A 22535-nucleotide genomic window follows, 5' to 3' on the forward strand; every position below is an offset into this window, starting at 1 on the left:
GGGGGGGGGGGGGGGGGGAGAGGAGAACGGAGAGAGAGAGACAAGGGCATAGGAGGAAAAACAGAGGCTACAGCTCACCACATCCAGGAAAGAAGCATCGAAGCAAATGATAATAAAAGAAGCATAACTTACGAGAAAAAACCGGCGGCACGCGAGAAGGGGCCACTTTCGTTATTGGACCGCCGACGGGGACGGGCTCGAACGCACGCTCGCCTGCCCTGCTCCAGGTCAGACATTTCGGTACGGTGGACGGTCGGGCAATTGGTGGTATTAAGACAAGAATCGGTCGCCCGAGAGTCTCTCTGCTCTCTTCGTCAGAGGTACGTTTTTTTTCTTTCTTTCAGGAACATTGGTATATCGGAGGGGAGGGAGCCAAAGTCAGTGGCCAGACTCAGCGAGCGGAATTTCCGTCTCTGTGTGTGATATCGTATATACTGGTGGGGGTGTATATCGTGTCGAAGTCCGCGGTCGAAGGAAGGAAGCTGGAAGAGGTGGAGGAAACGACGGGACCGAGAGGCACGGTGAGAAAGCGGACGACAAAGGTTGGTACGTACATCTGTACTCGCAGGTGATCGCCGGACCAGTTGGCACACCAGTCGGTACCAGCTCGACGGCTCATGGATGCGCGCTCTCGTATGTATATCACGGTAGCCCGGTGGTGGTGCAGTCACTGTTACGGTTATTGTACACAGTGTAACAACGTGACGTAACGGTAATGGACGGTAATAACGGTAACACAGTGGTAATTACAATGGCGAAGGGTACAGAAGTGGTAAAAATTGGAAGGACAATAGAAAGAGACTCGTCACAGTCAAGTGGAAATGACGGATGACAGTGGCGCCGTTCAGTCCGTCTAATCGAGTTTCGACCGAGTCGGTACGTCCGGAAAGAGAGAAATGGAAAGAAAGAAAGAAAGAGATAGATAGATAGATAGATAGACAGATAGATAGAGAGAGAGAGAGAGAGAGAGATAGATAGATAGATAGAGAGAGAGAGAGAGAAGAAAGAGGCAAGGGTTCAATCCGGGAGCAAAGGAATCACGGTTCCGAGACGGAGCTGTGAAAGAAAGGGGTTCAAAAGAGTGGAGGACTCCGAGAAGGGCAACACGCTGTTGGAGGCGGTGACTGTCCCTAAGAGAGCGACTACGGCCCGTCCTTGCCTGGAGAAGGCTTGCGGAGAAAGCTCTCTACTAAATCGGGCCATTGGACAACGGTGACTTCAGCCAGCTGCTCCAAAAGAATTGCTTTACGGGTCGTACCTTGCCGTGCTCGCTATCAACGGACGTCGCCGCGCGCGCCAGGCTGTGGGAACGGCGTGCGGGAGCGGGCGGTCGCCGAGGGGGGGCCGCCGTCCCCGTGGGCGAGGACGTGCCGAGGTTGTTAGACTCCAGCGAGTCACGGGCGCGGGACAGCGAGGAGGATTTGTTTAGGGAGTCTCGGCTGGAATTGTTACGCGGCAGGGACCGGTTCAGGGACGACTCCCGATTCGTCTCCTTGTTGTTGGCTCCGCTTCCAATGCAATTGCTGCTCCCGTTGCCGCTACTCCTGGATAAACTTCGGCTGCCGAGCGAGTCCCGGCTGGAGTCGCGCGCTTTCGACAGCGACTTGCCGCCGCCATGGCTGTCGCGACTAGAATCACGCGGCGGTCTCGTCAACGACTTGAGCGACTCCCTACTGTCGTTCCTGCCGTGGCCGGGAGGCCGAGGCGGCGTCGTGGCCACCGCAGTGGTTCCGCTCGACGGGGAGGACGCTGCCTTGCCGCTTGTACTGCCGGGCAAAGGTATGCGGCTGGGACGCCGGCGAGGCGACGGTTTGATCTCGACCGGCTGATGGTGGTCTCGCGCCGACTCCGTACTGCTGCCGGGCTCGAGGCCGCTCTGTTCCTGACACCTGGGCTGCTCCGAGTCCGCCTCGGGCTCCTGCTCCGTCGGCGGCCGCTGCTGAAGACGCTCCAGCACGCGCACTCGCGCCCGCGTGCCCTCCAGCTCGATGTTCCGCTCTTCCAGCTGGAACGCACGTTTCATTTGGTTTCGGGTTTGTTTTACGGAGGTTCCCGGAACGATATCGCGATCTCCAGCGATGACGTTTGCTCCGGGATTTTCTCGCGAGCGAAATCGTGGGCTACCACGGTTAGGTAGGTAAAGGAAATAATGAGAATGTAGTTTTGTAAGAAAATTGTAAGAAAATATCGACTGTTTTGTGCTAGGATTCCATACCAAAAAATAGAAACACTAGCGCTTAGAAAGAGTAAAAACAAAAATCGGCCGATATTTTTTTATCTTTCCTCATTTCTGTTGTAAACAGCTCGTCATGATTTTAATACCGACACATTATTTTAACTAATGTAAGAAAGTTAATAAGTTAAAGTTACACACGTTTTGCACAATTTAAGTAAAAAATTAACTAAATCATCATTTAAAATTAACTAAGTTAAAAGTTTGTAACTTAATTAATTTTTATTAACTTTTTGACTTAACTTTTAACTGACTAACCACTCAATCCTGCTGGTTATACAGCATTTTAATTTGTCAGCTCACCTGGAACCGCAGATCGTCATTCTCCTCGCGCGCTTTATCCAGTCGTTCGGACAGAGTCTCCGTACTCTTCTCAACTTCGTCTAGTCTTTTTTGTAGGACCTGCAAACGATCAGTTATCGATAGATCGGCACATCAGCGAGCTGACTTCGATACAGGGAATTTCAAGAATTGAATATATATTTCGTTACTGAAATTCATATTTCGATTAAATACGCTGCGACTAGAGTCCTGGATATAAATAAAGAAGCGCAATTGAATTCGATCTATCGAAAGTCCGTCATATTATCTGCCTAGTGACACTTGGAGCAAGCGAGTAGGGAAATGAGAGAAGGAAGATGAGTAAAAGAAGGAAAGATCGGGTTGCAAGAAATCGACAATTAATCTGAACAAGAACACTTCCCGCATCATTTGCAGCCACCAGCTGTAACTCGGCGCATCGAGAAAGAATTTCATCGATGCGCTAAAGATATATATATATAACGAAAATACGATAACCTACCGGCGTACATCGCATACTCTTAATCGTAGCGGGCAAAGTAAGTGGCGGCCGGTCATTTAGACCAGCCGATATCGAAAGTGACTTTTTCCATCGCGCCTCCCTACTTACATTCAATACCCTGTGGTCGCGACAGGGAAGATCAACGTTACCTGATTATGGACGGTAGTAGTGATTAGATGCCGTTGGAGCTCGAGAGGCGAGTTCTCGCGAAGGATGGCCGCGATCTTCCTCGAGTCCACGTCTTTCACATGAGCCACCCTGGTGGGCGAGACCAGGATCGAGTCGAGCGCTCCCAGTCTCGCTCTCCTCTCGTTCACGTTCGCCTCGACGTCGACGTCCAGCCGTGGCTGCTCGTCCGCGTTGCGCCCGACCACCACGTCCAGCAGCACGTTCTTCTCGATCGTCCTCGTGCGAAAACGACTCTTGTGAGCCTTGCCGGCGGGACCACCGGCGACCGACGCGAACGCCGAGCCCTTGCTCTTGATGCTGTTCGCGTTCTTCGGCGAGGTGACCACCGGCGCGATCGGCTGGAGTCTCTGGACTCCCGGCGCCAGGATCTCCGGGGCGTTTTCCGTCAGGCCGGCCTGCAGTCGATCCTCCAGGCCGGTCTTCAGGGCCGACAGCGCCGCCAGCTCGGTCTGCAGCTCCTGAGTGCGCGCGCGGCTCGATATCGTCTCCGCCTCGAGCTCGGCCACCTTGTCCAGCAGCTGCTCCTTCTCCCGCCTGAGCGCTATCACCTGTGGGTCCCTGCTGTCCTGCCGGTCGTCGATCGTTCTCCTCTCCTCCTCTTCGGCCCCGGTGACCTTCTTCACCGCCTCGAGCACGTCCGTCGACGCCAGCTCCTCCGTCGCCACGCTCTCCAGACGACCTTGAAGGCACTCGACCTCCTCACGCAGCCGGATCCCCTTGCGGTGAATCACGTCCAACAGGTTCCAGAGCTCGTCCTCGGCCTCGTCCAGCGCGTTCGGCCGGGGACTGCTGGCACGTGGCGCGATCGCCGTCGACGCGCTGTCCTTCGACGAGGCCTCTGTGCTGAAGCCGGAGTCCTGAACCGTAGCGCTGCAGTTGTTCTTGGTGCCGCCGCTGTGGGAGTTGCTGCGACTCCTGGGTAGCGACGAGGACTCGCCGCCGCCGCCGCTGCCCCCGCTGCCGCTGCCGCCGCCGCCCCCGCTGTTTTCGCGAGGCACGCGCCGTCTCAGCTTGCCGGGCTCCCATTCGGCGATCCTGCGCGAGGATGGGCTCGACAACGGCAGCGGAATGTGCGAGCTCTGGGTGCAGGTGGACGACATCACGGACGCACCCGCGGACGCCGTCGCGGCCATCTTGTGCCGGAGGTTTGGGAACGTCTCGATGACGAGGTCCCGGAACTCGAGCAAGGCGCCGACCTCATTCTGCAGCTCCTGCAGGGCCACCAGAGACTTGGCTTGCTCGCTGATCAAGTAGTGGAACGGACCTGGACGCAGAGGCATGCAGTCCATGCCACCGACACCGCCGCCGCCACCGTTACCGGCACCGACGCTCACCACGACGCCCTCCGTCGAGCCGCCGCCGCCGCCGTCGCCGCTGTTGCCGCCGCACTGCTGCAAAAAGAGGAAAGTCCCATCTCGGTGAATTGCTCGCACAATTTCGGACGGAGGTGAGACAAAAAATCGGACCGTTCAACGGGCATGGGAACGGTTTAACTGTCGGAACTGGTGGGGAAAATGAATTTCATTCTCGAGAAAATGAGGAAATAGTGAGTTAACTTTAAGAAAAGTGAGTAAAAGGTGGACAATTTTCGAATAATTATTAATACGTTAAAATTAATGATTTTTTATCTATCACACCGTTTCTTCGAAGAGGAAACAATTCCCTTACAGTGAAAGTCAACGAAAAGGAAAATTTGAATTTTCACGAGCAAAAAAAAGTTGACGTGACACGTAGAACCTAAAATTTACTTTAAACTCAGTCTTAGGCATATATTCAAATAAGATAAAACTCTTTACGAAAAACAGAAATTAAATTTTTTGCTTTTCAGATGTGTTTAATGAAATAAAGTAAAAAAAAGAAAACAATATTTGAGTCCAGTCAAGCCACATTGTAATATATTTCCAGGATATCCCAGAGGATTTTGAAGATATCCCAGATCTTTTCGCCAAACAAGAACAAATTTTAGAAATAAAAACACATTTAAATGACGGATCTTTCCGTCAAAGACAAACTAGTCGGTAAATTTCTTAAGAATAATATATAAACGATAACATTCAATAATACCAAATTTAAAGAAAATGCAGTCAGGTGTGTTCATACGTTGCGCCAGTATCCAAGTTTATCAGGCGCTAGATCGCTACTCTTATGTAACTCTGAGACTTAGTTTATTATAATTGAGTAGATGACAAGGCACTGGCTGTCCGTGTGTTACGATAGTAAACCGCTAAACTTGCTGAGCCAGCGAGGTTTTAGTCACAACAGCAGTCTTCTTCTCCTTCCGTGCGCACTTGAAAAGTCGTGTGCACGATCGATAGAGCCAGCGATGGGAGGTGAGAAAAATACGAGCGCCTCGAATTAAATTTATTTACCGTACCCTTCGACAGTCCAATCGTCGGTTAAGCTTCCGTGCGATAAACGTGACGGTTAAAGAATGGTAGCAACTACCATCAGTTTTCCGTTTCATTCGCGGTCGTTCGCCGAGTTCAACGATTCGGATCAAGTCCCGGGCTCGTCGGCTTCATCGCGGTTGAATTCGCGCGAAGTACTATAATTTATCCCCCCCCCCCCCCCCCGTTACGAGTCTCGTAGTTTTGTGGAACAAGGTCCTGCCCGCGCGGCCGGTGAAAACGTCCACTTTCCTGCGCGAAAATAACACGCAGCCGAACCTAAGTGAGGCGTGTGTGCCGCTATCCGCGAAGTCTGGCGCGAAGTCTTCCCCGTACACCATCAATCTCGCCGAGCGGTCGTTAGTTGCACCGGCCGCCCGTTTCTTTCGGACACACCCGTGCGCTCGAGCGGACACCGTGACAGCAGAAATTACGCTACGATAATCGGGCGTAATTTATCCCATTCGAAAGTGCAATTTCTGCCTCGTTCGCGCCGAGCGCGTCTTTCCATTATTCCGCGGACCGTCCGATATCTCGTCTTCGTGACAAATAGCTTCGCTCGGAGTCCCCGGGGATTTTCACGAATCGTGTCGCAGGCCGGAATCGAGAGATCCTGTCCGATGATACGATGCTCATTCTTACTCGTCACGTGCGCGCCAGCCGTCAGTTTGTGTCGCACTGTGAAACGGCGCCGCCTGCGCGGCCTCCTGTTGCGCACGGGGAAAAAAAAACCCGGTTCCTGAATGGAGACCAGGTGAAGACTCGGTGACAAGAAGTGACGTCTCTGTCTCACCGCGACTGAGAACACTCGTACGGGCATTCAACCGCGTTGATATCGGATAATTGAGAGAGAACGATTGACTGATTGCACACCGAGAGAAAAATACAGTTATTTTCGGGAGCAACGATATCCTTTTCTTTTTTCATTTTAACCAGGAAAATGGCCGAGAAAACTATTCTTCCTGGCGTTACCATAGGGTCGGTGACAACCTTACGTGCATGTTATTGCTATTATTCATATAGTTAAAATGAAAAAGGGATACCGTTGTCTCCGGAAATAACTCTATTTTTCTCTCGGTGTAGAAACCTTCGAGGCAAATCCTCCCGTCTCCGAGTCTCCGTCTGATCAATGCAGGTAACGGAAAATTCACCGACGGATTGTTTTCTTTTCCCCCGCGTTTTAGGATTCCCCGAGAGAAGATTCTCCCATGCCGACGCGATTGATGCCGCGTCTCGCCGGAGAGAATGAAGCAGCGGGAATCGGGTTATCGGGGCCTGATATCCGCTCGTTTCTCCGCCGGCGAGGAAGTCGCTCTTCCGAACGGATCCGCCGCCGATCCGCGTCGAAAAGTGTACCAGAATACGTCTGAGAGCGAGCGAGCGAGATAATCATTGATTATGCTAACGAGACGCGGTGGCCGCACTCCCCGCGCGGCCCTGCCGCGCGCTTTCACCCGCGCGTCGCCGATAATGGAAAATCCCCCGGGTTCCCGTGATAGCAACTAATTATCCTCCGATCGAATCCATCGGTCATAAAGGTCAATTCTCTTCGCTTAATAATCCGGATTTAGGCCGGCGCATCTAAACCGGGCGGCGTGATTTTCCTCTTCCTAATTGCCGATATGCACTTTCACCCGCTGATCGTGCAGGAGAGAGAGAGAGAGATAGAGAGAGAGAGAATGCGCGAGTAGTGCGGCCGTGTTACGTTAACGACCGGGTAATTGCATCAAGTTAAAACGGGCGATCGAATCGAGAGGTGTTTCGTGTCTTTTTTTTTCTTCTTCGCAAGCAGTAGCAAATTCGATATCTCCAATCGTTTCGCGAGTCGACGAACTCGCGGTTTCCCCTCGCAATAAAGAGGATACGCGCGTATCCTGCGCGCCGGTCTCGAAAGCGAGATACGAAAGTGCAACGAGATGAATATGCGAAGCGCATAGATAATTTATCGACGATGATCGGCCGCGCGACATCCGGCGGGAAAACTCGGAGTGTCATCTCGTTTACTGTCGCTTTTCTCCTCGAGTCGACCCCCCCCCCCCCCCCNATGCGCTTCGCTTATCTCCCTTAATTACCGTCGTGCTAACGGAAGTAAAAAAAAGAAAACAGTCCTATTATCATAGCAGGTTTTTTTCCTCCTCGCTCGCGTGCGCACCTTCGCGCGCGTCGTACAACGGGTGTAAGAGTAAAAAAATTACAGCCGTCGGTGTAAGTCGCGGGATCGTGAATACGATTAAACTTCGGCGTTTTGTGGAAAGCGCCGAAACTGCCGGAGACTGCGCTGCGTCGGCGCGGCGAAGTTGCTTCGACATCGTCGAGAAAGAAAGTGGAAATACCGCGTGATCAGTGCGTGCATTTCACCGTTGCCGTTATTTTGTCGTCGTCGGGCGATTCGCGCCGCACGACGACGTCACGGGGACGCGCCGGTTGTGCGTGATACGCGTTACCGTCGTGTCCTAACGTGGCACACGATGCGTGGCGGGACTAGTCAAGCGGCAAAGCAGCAAGAAAGTGCGAGAGAAAACGGGGCTTTCGTGTCAGTCGTCCTCGCTTTGTGACGCTCCTCCTCGAATGGAAACGTCGAAGATGAAGGGAGCGAGAGGGAGTTAACCCGCCATATGTTCCCTACCAGCCCTACGCTGTTAAGCGGAGTCTATGAGAATTTCAGCCGTTTAAGCTTTAAGAAATCGGACCAATCACAGTCGATTATTCTCTTCATATTCGACTCGGGACTTGGAAACGTCCCGTGAAGAGGGCTAGATTTTTCGGACGACCTTTGGATGATCCGATCGGAATTCCCGATCGTTTCTCAATCGCGCAAAAAATTGTCGCCGTGGTGATGGCTGACAATTAATGTTCGCACGAAGGATTTGTCTACCCATCACGAGCGTCTGCTTACACAACGTCTCGTTTCATTCGTATGGTCACCTCCGGTGCACAGCGTTTAAACAACGTGATGTTGCAACGCGGCAACTGAAGGTATAATACAGGCGAGGAAACGGATCCCACCTTTGTCCATGACAACGGATGATTCACGCGGAGCTCGACGAGGGACGTTTTCACGAGCGGCGAAACGGCGGCGCAGGGCCGTCCAGACGGAACCTCCAAACCTTCGCGCACTTCTTTCCGGCCGGTTGAAGGATCCTCGGGAGCCCGGCCTCCCGTCGCTCTCGACGCGCGAACACTGTTGTCTCATTCGCTTCGCAGTTCATTTTCGTCGTTAAGTAGCCCAGCGAATATATTCATTCGCTGGGGAATCCAACACGACAGCCAACACGGTGTCCGAACAAAGTTCAGCCGCCTGTTGACTCGGCGAGTCGAAGACTCCGCCTGTGTCACCTTCGAGTAACAAGGTTGCGATACAGCCTTCGAATTATTGCAATATCAAGCGCGGCGCCTTTGATTCGCGTCGGTCTCGCAGACCGAGGCAATTAATTAGTAGGGGCAGAAGTACAGCGATTAGCATATCGACGTATTTAAAATGCAAAACAGACTGACTACTATCGTCGAATGTGCAGCTGTTGGTGATAAGGGAGAAAGTGGTCTATCGAGAAGAGCAATCGATTAAGTTGTAAGTAATTGTCGATTAATTTATTAGGTTGCAATTGAAGGCGGCTGCCGATATACTGCGGTGGACGTGGACAGTGCATTTATTTAACAAATCGTTTAGGAACGCAACTTAAAAATATTGAGTTCCGGAAATTATCTAGCTCTAAATTGTGACATATTTCTTTATCTAACATACTCCTCTTAATGAGTGCTAATTACTGTAACAAATATGCTAATCGTCACAATATGAGTGCCAATTATTGTGATTTTTGTTATTTCAATTCGATATTTTACTTTCAACAAGATATATTTTATTTTTTCAGTATAATTATATATTCTTATAGCCTAGAATCTTGACTAATCTTTAAGAAAAAAAAGGCAAATTTTAAAAGTGTCCATCAAGAGACAGATTAAAATATAAATGTATCCTAAAATTGCCGATATCTCTTCCTCCACCTCTCTTAATATGCAAACGGCAATTTTATTAGCTCAATTTCTAACATTTACAATTAAGGATAGTACATAACTTTTGGTATATTCTATATTTGATAATTCGCAAGCAACGTATGAAAGTAATTTTCCGCATAAATCTGTCAATCCTTATGAGAAGATATCGATGAGAACGACAATAATGTCCGAGTTGTGAATTATGAAAAACGAGGCTTTCATTGCGAATGAAACTTCAAATGTTGCAACTCTATAACGAAACAATAATCTTCTCAGTCAACTTATAGTAGACTTTGAGGGAATTTAAATTCTATGAAGTTTAGTTTCCATGAGAAAGAGAGAAGTATTTACCGTGGAAAAGTAAGGTTAATAATAGAAGAAGATGGCTTCCCACACTTCTTTCGTGAGAATTCTCTCTTTCGAGATTTAATTAAGACGTAAATCTTCAATGTTTCACGCGATAATCGCAGATCTCGGTAATGAGTCGGCAATTTTTCAATAGAAAAACTATATATTTACATTGGTTCTGTAGGTCACAAATCTCAAACGGCTCTTTAAGGTAGTTAAGATCCGTGACAATACTATTAGAAAAATAATGATTAATACAATACAATATGAAGGGATTCGACAATATCAATTTCTGGAAAGTTAGATAGTCAATGACCTTGTAATTTTTTTTCTAATATTTCTATAAATCTCTTTTATCCCCTTCTCGTTTTCTGTTAAAGACGTAAGAATAATTTGGTTGTTAGAATTAAAAACGCGGCATCGGAAGCCGTTTTCGTACCTGCGATGCATACAAATAATGCTAACTTGACTTCAATTACACCGTTAATACAAAATTATATCCTGGATCTAAACCGTCAATTTCAGTTAATTTTATGTGGTATTGATTGCAAATATAACAATTAAGATAGGAAAAAACTTAGCTGTAATTTCCGATCGTATAATAAATAACAATCGAAAGAGAAATTAATTTTTCGAGGATTTCGTAAAAAAAATCCAAAGAATAATTCTAAAAGATAATCCTATGAAAATCAGTTTACGGAACAACTAGCTTAAAAGAGCCTAATCGCGGCTGTTGCAGCAATGATTTTTATTCCCCCTCCCCCTTCCGATCGAGAAGAGGGGGGGGGGGNCACGTTTTCCGCGACGTTCACCCACACAGCTTTCCGCCATTGTTCCACCTCGACGCGACCGCTCCTTCGAACTTATTTCTTCTCGCTAAATGCGGCTCCGTCCCGAGCGGATCCTCGCGCGAGATCACGGCGCAGCACAATGCGGAATGAGCGTATTGGGGGAGCAGCTGCCGACCTTCCCGACGCGCGACCGTACCTGCGCTGCCGTAAGAAGCCACTTCGGCTCGGCCGAGACGTCGGATCGATTTGCGGGGATTTACGAGCGACTCGTAGACAGCCGTTACGAGATTGCGTCCAGACGATCCCTGATGATAAAGAGCATTATCATCTACCGACGATTTGTTCCGTCTGCCGGTTTCCATCGGCAGATCGACGGGCGCGCATGCGTGTTGCCTCGCGTCGCAAAAAGCAGACTGATTTCCTGTTGACGCCGCCGCTGTCTTCTTCACGTCGGTTTATCTCTGATATTCTAATTCTCCACGATCATGTCACGCGGATCCGCGACCGCGATCATCGCGGTCGAGAAGTCGATATGAAGAGAGAGAGAAAAAGAGAGAGAGAGAGAGAGCGTGTTCGCGCAAGCCCGAGGACTCTCGTGATTCACGAGGCGCCGATGCTCGCTTATATCGCCGGCGTTTTTTCCCGTCGGCCTACGAGATAAGACCTCGGGTGGACCCCGGCGGGCCCGTCCGCAACGAGGGGCCCCCGCACGCGGTAATCATCCGCATAATAATGCCTCGGTCGTTGCACGCGCGTGTCATTCCTATAAGGAGCGAGCCGGTGCCTACGCGTTCGCGCGCGCTCTTTTTTGCTTTTTCTATTCGCGTCTATCGGAGCCGTGAGAGGGCGAGGAGGACGGAAGAGAGAGTAAAAGAGCGATGCAACGAGGACGATAGAGAGAGAGAGAGGGAGGAGGGGGGAGGAAGGTAGGAGAGAAAGGCAAAGAGAAAGAGAAAATCCCGTCCGCCTGCGCGCGTCGTTTGCTCTGAGCGCACCTTCGCCCGCCTTCGAGTTCGCTAAGTGAAGATCTTGATGTAAAGGGCTGTGATTCTTAGACGCCCCACGTGTTGATTGCGCCGACGTGCCCTGAGGTCGCAGCACGCAGGATAAGCGCGCGCGCGCGCGCTGCCAGATATTTGTATCGCGATACGAATGACTCGGATCGTTGGATTGAATTTTCGAAGGAAGTGTCTCGAGGACACGACAGTTCCCTTTTGGTTTTTTACAGGTCAATGCTGTGACATACGAGATGTAAAAATATAAAGATGTGGAAAACCAGCCTCTGCCGGAGATAATTAACCTGGTGATTAGGCTTGAATGATCGGTAAGAAAAGTATAAAAATGTCAGCTGTATGGAAAAGTTAGCCTTTACCGGAAAATAATCTAGTAATTAGCTTGGATAATCAGTAAGGCCGATCGGTGTAAGTAAGGCTATCTTTTTATCTTTACGGAAAAAGTGTTACACGGATAAAAATAATTTGCTGACACAGCGAATGTTATACTGTCGCGACAAAATTAGTTATTATATGAAAAGCGAAATGATTTCTTAGAAATACTAATTGCCATTCGCTGGATTATTCTGCTGAATCTACAAGTTATTTTGCTGTGAGAACAAATCAGTAAATATAGGAGAATACGTATATATTTTGTTCTAACAATAAATTAACATATCCCAAAGACAGATTTACTCGACAAAATATTTTCTATCCCGCTAACGAAACTCTTTTCGCTCTGATTACGAATAATTCGCTAATTCGATTATGCCAATTAAATTTTATTCCATAAATTGTATTGCTGTCGCAACAGATATGCAGTAGCAACGATGATTTCGCCACAACGGCAAACTATTTTTTACCCGTGTAGGTGTGTAAGTTAATCCGATGATTTCAGTCATTGATAGTTACGGAGATTATTTCGATAATTAAAATCGTACATTTCTCATCGACAGATAAGTCTGAATTTTTGATAACGAAAGCACAGAATTCATTTATACGTCTAATAAGTACACCATCAAGTAGTCTGCAAAGCAGCGATCTGGCCGTTGAGGCGAAAGGGTGAAAACCTCTGCGCGTCGACGAAGCGCAGCCGTGCAAGTGTTAAAAAGCCGGAGCGCGCCTGAGAAATGTTATTCTCGAGAAAGGTAGGAAAGCGAAGGGGGGGTAGGAGTAAATATTAGCGCTTCTATATTTACCCGATATACCACAAACCACTTGACGGAAAGTTACAATGATGCACGGCTATTGGTCGCCCGGGGAACATACTAATTTTACACGACGCGATGCAAGCGCGAATAAGGGTACGGAGCCCGATACGGAACACATCCTCGCGACGCTAATTTGTTGCCCGGCTCACGATTTTATCGTGCCAACGGCTCTCTTCCAGGCGATGCCTGGCGTGGGCGTTGCGGGTGCGCGGGTTAAAAGCCCGCGCGCAACTCCTACGGAGTGTCGGCGAGCGCGCGCGAACCGCACCAAAGGAGGAGCGTTAGCGTGAAAGATTTTTACCGAAATCGCACGCACGTCGCTCGAAGTTGCCGGTTGCTCAATTACGGAGCCCTGGACGCGGGGAGCCTCTCCTCGATTTTTGCGCCGGGTTAATTAATCCACCGTAGCTGACGTCGTCGAGGTATGACAGGGCCGAAAGTTGCGGCGACCGCGCGTGTGGTGCCGCGACTTTCAGACAACCACGCCGGGAATAAACCGAGCTCACCCTCGCGAAGATTACCTTGTAAGTCCCACCCGCGGCGTTTATCTCCGGGTAATCTCGACGAGAGGAGCTACTATTTTTAGAGAGTATTTTTAGAGAGTACAGCTACTATTTTTCCGATTAAACCCCAAAACGATATAGCCGAGGCCGAAAGAAAGAAACTACGATTTCTCCCAGTGACACACCTCGGGAGATCGCGATCTCCCGAAGGTTGCAAAATCGATAGGGTGAAATTTCTCGGCAGACGAGCTCTCTCGTGTCCGCCCGATTGAAGTCCCCGCGCGCCAAACCGCCACCTTGCTCCGCCTCTGACCAAGTGCATATGGATGAGGCCGGCCGCCGCGCTTGGACGACGCTAACCGTCAAAGGCAAAAACCCGAAGAAGTACTCGCGACGTCGAGTATGGTAGTCACCGTGGTGTCGTGTCTCAAGGACGCGGTTTAATGTGCCGAGGTACACGTCTCCAGCGTCTACTTAATCTCGGAACGAATAGTGGGCGGTGATGAACGCGCGCGCGCGTTCTCCACGCGCGTACACATGTGCAACGACGGCGGTACGCCGGTCCAGGTGCGAAGGTAAATCCTGTGTAAAAAGTCGCGAGGCGAAGCGAGAGTTCACGCTCACGCTGCGATTTTCGTGCTCGTTCCTCGAGTGATGTGTCTTCGGTGTAAGCCGACTATTGACTTCGCAAACATCCAGCGCGCATGCGAGTCGGCACTTTAGACCAGCGCGCGAGGAAATGCTCGTTACGCTTCAAGTTCACGGCACGGCTGGTAACGAACTCGCCAGGGGGAGGGAGGGGAGAGACTATCTGTTAGTGGCGATATGTGGGCGCCAGCATGATGAAGCCGCGGGAATGCCGCGTTGCTGCTCGAGCTTCGAGGATTTAAGCGAGCGCAGTTGCACATCGCGCGCGCGCGCGTTTATCTCGGCGGAAATCTTTCCGAGATGATCCTTGGGTATATTAGACCGGAAGAGGAACTTCCCGGGTCGAAAATTGGATACTACTTTAACGGTATTATACTTGTTAATTTATCTTTCTCTCTCTCTCTCTCTCTCTCTCTCTCTCTCTCTCTCTCTCTTTCTCTCTCTCAAACGTTTAGTTGTACAGATTTAATTTTAATGCTACTTTAAAACAATTAATTCTATTGATATTTTGGTTATTAAATTCATATGCTGAAAGAAAAAGAAAAGCAGCAGGAGCGGTTATAACCTCACTATATTTTATGTCGGCAATTTGGTCCTCAACTGTACATCACTTTTTTATGCGTGCAAAATGATCATGATAAAAGTAGGAGTAAATTGTATCATTAACCAGTTAAGTGTATTTGACGACTATATCCGTCATGGAGATGTGGCAGAATCTTGTGTCATGACGACTATATCCGTCATGCGTAAAATTTTGTTACAATTTGATATTTAATTGTAATCCTGGCGAAAACTAAATTATATTCGTAAATTTTAATATGGGTAAAATGTTTAGAGGTCAAGACGAAATGAAACAAACAAATGAAAATTATAAATAATTTGAGTTGGATTTATAACTTCCTGAGAGCTAACTCGCTTGATTATCGCGACACACACTGGTGGACGCTTTGCAAAGAGATCGCCACAGTTAACTGGTTAAGATTCAATCTACTTCTTCCTAGCTTTTACTGTGTTGTAGAATGAAAAGTTTAACATGGAGATAGAATTTCATCTCGGATTGGTGAGCTCGGAGCGTAGATGTGAATCGAGATTACAGTTAAATGATTTGACCGATCAAACGTGTGTATGTGTGTATGTTGGTGATCACGAAAGTGGCTCTTGAGACGCGAATATGAGAAAGTTGAATCAGGGTGTTTCGTTTTGCGCGAAATCTCTATTTCTGACTTATCGTTAGTCGGGATATCAGTAAAGAGGAAAAATGTTTCCGAATGCACCGGGGAATAGATCCTATTTACAATGACAATTATATATTATTTATGACGATGCCATTTGAAGCATTCTAATTACGGATATCGTAGATAAGATGTACAACTGAAAGTGGACTTTCACTCTATTGGCGTGTCGTCAATCATCGGCACCTTAATAAGTAGAAACTAATAGACTCCCGAAGGGCAAAACGGTATCGATCATAATCCATCATACATTTCGCGATTGAATTCGTATCCTAAATAATTCCATCGCACGATGCACCACGCACGATATCGAGCGGGAGATCACTACAATTTCTGTATGAAGACTCGGAACCCTCGCGTGATATCCTCGTGCGAGAGTCAATTGACAGAGAACATTCGTTACTAGGGCTTTCTCTAATCGACTCTCGTTGATCTCGCTGATTCAATTCGCGATCGAGCGGTCGGTGTTTAATTACTGAAAATTCGCTGATAAATCGAAGACGGAGATTTCCGTGCGACCGGGCCGTATGCGGGTCAAGGGAGTTGCCGATGAGTAATGAGGTTTGTGACACGCGAGACGTCGGTAACTAGGAAGCAGTTTCTATAGGTTGACCCGTGAAAATTTCTACGAACTTTCCCACGCAATTTATTCCCACAAAAGAATCACCCTGCCGTCGAGTAAATTGCTTTCCTTCGGCACGCCTCGCTACTTTGGCACAAAACGTATGAAATCGGCGGCACAGTCGATCCGGGGATAAACGATCGCTCGGGAAACTGGGTCGACGTAGGACACTTCGCATATGTCACGTGTAATATACCGTAATGTAACAAAATGCGGAGTATCGCAATGTAACGTCGGTGAAGAGATACGATAATTGATTGTTTATGGATACATTTTTATCTTAAGTTGTCTCTTGAAACTGGCACTTGTGGAATTCGTTCTGTTTGTAATGATTAATCAAGATTCTACACTACAAAAAAAACTATATATATATATNATCGGAAAAGTAAAATATATCCTGCTAAAAATAAAATATCGAATTAAAATAACAAAATAATAATAAAGCTATATATAATAATAGCAAAAATAACAAAAATCGCCGAAATTAGCACTCATGTCATAATGATCAGCATAGCTGTCACAGCTGAATAGCACTCGTTAGATAAAGAAATATTTCACAATTATAATAATTTTAATAATATGTTAGATAAAGAAATATTTCACAATTTAGGGCTAATTAATTTACGAAACTCAATATTTAATTTGCGCCGCTAAACGAGTTATCAGATCAATGCACTGTCCACATATACACATACACACACACACACACACACCAGTATACCGACGGCCTTTACAATCTAATGAGATTACAACTTATGAGTTAATCAACACTGCAATTTAACTGATTGCTCTTCGATGGACTATTTTCTCCTTTATCGATAGTAGTTAGCCTGTTTTGTATTTAAATGCACCGATATGCTAATGACTGTATCCCTGCCAATCACTGTATCTCTTCCTCTGTGTTCTAACACGCCTTCTAAATGCATGCCACACACGCACACGTACACGGAAAAAACTCAGTTCCTGAACAACTGAATAGAGATCAGATAAAAACTCAATGACACAAAATGAGTGCAGTGACAAGAAATGGTATTTGTGTTGCCATAACTGAGAACATTCACGTAAACGCTACATTCAAATGATTGAAGCAACTTGAGAGCAACTGGCCAAGCGGAAACCTCCTACAGAAATTTTTCTGTTCCTGCAACCAAGCTTTCATCTGATCCCCAGGCGGATGGAAAATTCAGCCACGCCGAGAGAATTGTTCTTTCCGTGTCGTAAGAGCGAAGGAACGTAGGAATGTAATTACTAGCTCAGATGATTACCTCCATCAATGACATTCGTTTCTACCGAGAAATGCATGGGGTTACAGTAATTAATTAGCGGCAAAACAGCGACTAATCAAGACGCGCGGTAACCGCGTCTAAACGCGGGTGCACGAAATTCGGCGATTAAAGTTAGGCAGGTGGGCACAACATCGTTAGCGGTAATGGAAATTAAAGTAGATCGGTGCAGCCTATCAGGTAATCTCTCGCTTTGAAGTACACGACCTTCGACATTCAACGGAATTCTGTTACCGGAGGAGGACGATGATCCTGAAGCACGCAGACCTTGACCCGTGCCACTCGACTGCGTGCAGCACTTAATCGAATTTCCAATAAGCGGTACGTACGGTCTTTACGATAGAAATCACGGTGATAAGACAGTAGATGTCCAAGAGCGTCCAATCGATTAAAAACAAACAATCGTTCCGAGAAACAGAAGCTCCAACAATTTATTTTCGGCTGCGAAAAGCCCGCGAAGGTCCGAAATCTTAAATAATCGCTTTCAGGGTAAATTAAATGAGGTTTTCTAACAGGGTTTATTAGGTTTATAAGGGTTTCTAATAAAGGATTTACTTTCCGCTTTGAATATACCGGGATTCTTTATTATTAGTCGCGTGAAAAAATAAAAACCGAGAGAAAATAATTTCAAAGAACCCATCGGGACGAGACGTTTATCGTACGAAGCAAAAACCGTCCTGAATGAGCCGAGCGGGGATCGAACGAAACTCGATGTACCTCGCTCTCGATCGAGACGACTCGACTTTCGTTCTCGTCGTCGATCGATGCCGCCGAGGAGCGTGAAATGTCACGGCGTAAAAAATGCGCGAGTAGTCAGCGAGGTGATCTGATAAACGACCGGTTTGCTCGCACCAGGTATCGAAACGTGTGGGTGGTGGGACGACGTCGGCTTCGACACTAAGGATCGGCTCTTAACGACGCCGGTTCCCGGCTCGAATCGGCTGAATTACAGTGGATTCGACAAGAACGAATGAATCGTGAGACCCGACCGCTGCAAGGTCAATACCGATGCCGCGAGAAGTAGGACTGCCGACGCGGCTTTCCATTCCAGCCGATTTTCTATTACACGTTTTTACGCAGCCCATTGATCTCCGTTCGCTCCGCGACACTCGGCGAGACACTAGCCTCTATTCTCAAGTCTACTTAGCGTCGCGGCAGCCAACGAGCGCGCATTCGCCGTCCGAGTGCAAATTTCATTTCTCTCGCGCGAGTATCGCGTCGACGCTCTCGACACGAGACGAAAGTCCAGAAGCTGCGTACACGATGCAGAATGTCGGGACAGTTTACGTCGCAGGCAATCGTTATCCCCGGAGAAACCTATTGCAAAATAATCGATAATTGAGAAACGTTAATTAAGAAAACCAAGTTTATCTTGCAAATTTGCCTTCCAAGTTGCAAGCAATCCCGTTATCCCCGGAGAAATCTGCTGCAAAATCGATAATTTGTCGCTAAAATATACGATGAGAATTTAGATTATCGTTTGCTGTAAAAATACTAAGTTATCAGGGCGTGAGTGGAAAATTAGTATCAATTCAAGACGCATATATCTTATGTACGAGCAAAAATATACAATTGCAAAGCGTTCAGTGATTTTTACAAAAATTAACTAACATCGTTCAATAACGCCAATTGAGATCATCCAAGTTCAATTAGTATATTAATTATCGCATAGACGTTAAGATAGATATAAATTTGACGGGCAAATGATCGAGTTAATTTTTAGGATCATGTATCAAAGTTCATCAGATTCATCAAACATACGGGCTCGGGGCGGATGAAAACGAGGTTAATCGGGGGGATTTTTCCGAAAATACATGTTACTAGATCGCAAAAGGTTAAACGATGACGGCCCATTGAACCAGTAGGCCAGTCGCGAATGAAACTCGATCAATCGACCCGATTGGCTCGTTTGTTCGGTCCCCGAGGGTTTACATAATACCGCTCGTCGGTGTCCTGTTATGGAATTTATCGATCGCTATATCGATATAAGGAGATACGCCGGCCAGCTGTCATCTTGTCGGTGATCCTGCGCTTGTCCTGACCATGGACCCAATTCCCAATCCTTTTACATTTAATTAAATTCCAAGTATCGTCCGCCCGAAAAATGTCTTTCGTTAACGAATGAATTTCAATCGCAAAAATGTTAAAAACAAAATCCTGCGGCAGCTCACAAATGATACTGCGTAGGTAGGCAAAATCGCAATTCGACATAGGCGATTATCTTACAAGCACATGTTAACAAATTGCGAAAAATAAACACAAACATAATATGTATCCTAAGTAAACTTAAGTTACTATTCAGCTTTCTCTTATGAATTTCTGATAATACTACAATTAACTATTATTTTATAATGATTCTAATGATTCTAATTCTAATTATAACACTCTCGACCGCCTTCCGCGATTCTCAACTTCCGAAAAATGAAAAGCGACCAGTATCCATTGCTGAATTAGACGCGTCTGGCGGAAGTAAGAACTAGCGCATCGCGATTCCATCGCTACGTATAAAGCAATCATTTCCGCTTGCGTTTATCAGGTCTGACCAAGATCATGCTTATGCAACAGAAAATGTACAAAGCGGCTCTGAATTCGCTGGAATAAATTTCTCAAAAAGCTGGTCGAGAGAGATTTAAATACACAAAGAACCACGCTTCCGGAACGCGAACTTAATTAGAAGTAAAAATTGAACTCGGGATACTTTTTCCACGTAATAACAACCTGCGTGGAACATTTTTCAGGACTTAATTGGAATCCCCGATTTCCCAAAATAATTACAGCATTGCCATCCAGTCACCGAGACGAAAAAGTGAAATAGCGACTGCTTCTCGGCAGAAAAAGGTGACAAAAGTGACCTCTCAGATATCAAAACAGTGACATTTTTTTCGTCAAATTCTGCAATCAAAGCCATTTAAGCAAAAAGCAACACTTGGAGCCTATTCAAATGAAGTCCAGTCACACTTCCTATAAAAAATCAGTAACAGGATCTAAACCTTCATCCGTGACACTTGAAATCCTAGCTGAGCCAGCAAAATATCCCCCTGAGTGCGAGGAACGAAGGAAGGATCTCTCGACGTCGGTTTCACCGCGGCGGCTTCGCTGCGTGAAGCGTGCGTCGCGATTCGCCGCAAAAAGCCGGCCGAAAAACGTATCGGCAACGCCTCGGTAATTCGCCGGTCATATTGGGGCAATCATCATCTCTCATTGTTTGTACAGTGAAAGTGGCCTCCCGTGCATAGTGGCGCGCGTCGCCCGCGGACATTGTGCCAGTCTCAAAATAATTGCATCTGGCCTGCCTGCCTGGTACCTATGAGGCGCAACAGCTGGCTCGCATAACTCGGGCGAGCCGAGCGGCTTGCCGGCCACGTAGTGGTTGCTGTATGCTTACTTGTATCGCGACTCTATAAATTAAATCTCGAGACAGCGCGATTCAATAATTCCCGGCCGCTCGTGATTCGTACGCGAGAAACGGCGCAAATCAAGGATCGTTAGCGGCCGGTTGCTGAAACGACGACGACGGCGGCTCTCACTCGTGCTTAAGAACTCGAAACGAATTATGAGAGAGCTTATAACAGTGCATTGTGTTTCTAATTGCCGATCTGGCGCGCGAGCGAGCGCGCCGGATACATCGATCGCTGCTGCCGCTCGAATCGGCCGCCGATATTGTTCTTCTAGGAAACCCGAGAGGTGTATCCTAACGATCGATTCTTGCACGTCGCGGCGGGGAAGAAACACGCATCGATGGAATTGCAGCTCTCCGCCCCGGATTCGTTCGATTGCTCGTTTCCAACGCGGTTAAACAGCGCCCGTTGGCTTCCTCGTCCGTTCATTAGGAATGGTTTCTCGATTTTCCACACTCGGGCTGGAGAAAAAAGTCCCGCCGTGTATTCGACTTCCTTCAATCGCGAAACGAGCCGGTCGTGTCACGGCAATGAGTAAATCTTGCTGCCGCTCGCTAAGTCTTAATTTTCATAATGCTGATTGCGCAGGGAGCGAAACGACGACGGATATTGCAATTGAGACATCTGGCGTTACTTTGATTGCGTGGCGTGTGTGCCTCGTAAGAAAGGGTATTTTAATAACACATATTGCAGGAGAGAGAGGGGGGGAGGGATAGATGACGACTTTAAGATTTGTCGATATTTCCTCATTTTTGATGTAAAAATAACGACCAAATTTTTTTCTGATTAGCTACAGCCTTGCTTGTCATCATAAGCTGAAAAAATTGTGAATAAATTAGAATTTCGTTTAATTAAAATTTTTCGAGAGAACGTATCAATTTCGTCATCTTGTCATATATAAATAATGTGACATTGAATATAGTAGGTAAGATGACGAAGGTTAAAAATAACTTTTTTATACGCACAAGAAAATACAATTTTCATAAATTTTTTATATTATTTTGTTATTATAATGTTCGTACGGCACAGTAAAATACAAATAAAAATATTATTTATGATAAAAAAATATGATTCGTGTGACAAAAGTTGAAGAGAATAAAATCTAGATGAAAAAAAAAAGAAATAAAAACAATTGGCATCCTACGAGTGTCTTTTTTTTTATTTCTAAATTGGATACGGTTATCCCCGATTTGTCTACTTCACAGACCTAGTGATAACGGCATGACGCCCGGATGTCTGTATAGCGTTACGGTCACTTCGGTCGGATCATTTTCGATGACCAGTGAGATAATCCCTAAAATACCAGAGTGGCCCATGTAGGTTGCCGCGCTAAAATAATTCGAGTGCTGACGGCCCGAAATAAAGCGGCGGCCTCTGCTTTATTAATGAAGCCGCGGACACCTCTGCCCGCAAATACACGGGCGGGTGATTTCCGACACAAGCCAGTGTTGGGCGACGCCGTGACTCCGATGAGAGTTCGTCCGATCGAAAAATCGGCCGGATGATGCGACGAGGCCGCAGATGGAATCTCTCCTCGCGGCGGCAGATTTCGAATTTCGCAGCGATCAAGCGGCGCTGATAACGGGAGCTGATCCGGGCGTGTCGCCCGGACGACCGATTCAATTCTTACCACGATTTCAGTTAGTCGGGCAATTAGCGGGAAAAGTGGAGCGGGAGCAATTTCTACCAACTCCCACAATTTCGCTTTCACGATGCCCCCCGGTATAATGGACGATTATAGCGTGCAACGTTGCACCGACCCGAGTGTGCTTCATTCACGCTCGCACACGCGCGCGCGCACAGGCTTTAATGTCATGCCAAACGCACAGACGCATTATGATGATGAACGGAACCGCTCCTGTCTGACACGCGAGCGACTTCTCGTCATTAGCGCAAATTGCAC

The 22535-nt window shown here is 47.3% G+C and overlaps 1 protein-coding gene across 3 annotated transcripts in view; it reads right to left on the reverse strand.

Moving 5' to 3' along the window:
* The window catches only part of LOC106746388, an 83892-nt gene that overhangs the window by 7534 nt on the left and 53823 nt on the right, over positions 1-22535 (reverse strand). The window contains exons 2-4 of one of the 3 annotated variants that reach the window (XR_001374596.1): positions 3185-4615; positions 2537-2635; positions 133-2005 (exon numbers count right to left, since the gene is read on the reverse strand). Coding sequence is in view for 1 of the 3 variants with exons in the window: in XM_014622959.1 (XP_014478445.1) it covers positions 1259-2005; positions 2537-2635; positions 3185-4615 (2277 nt within the window). In the remaining 2 variants the exon portion in view is untranslated. The remainder of the gene's footprint in view (positions 1-132; positions 2006-2536; positions 2636-3184; positions 4616-22535) is intronic. The other 2 variants (XR_001374597.1, XM_014622959.1) reach the window with 2 other exon arrangements.

This window comes from Dinoponera quadriceps, unplaced genomic scaffold, assembly GCF_001313825.1.
Source record: "Dinoponera quadriceps isolate SergipeBrazil2010 unplaced genomic scaffold, ASM131382v1 scaffold566, whole genome shotgun sequence".
NCBI lineage: Eukaryota > Metazoa > Arthropoda > Insecta > Hymenoptera > Formicidae > Dinoponera > Dinoponera quadriceps.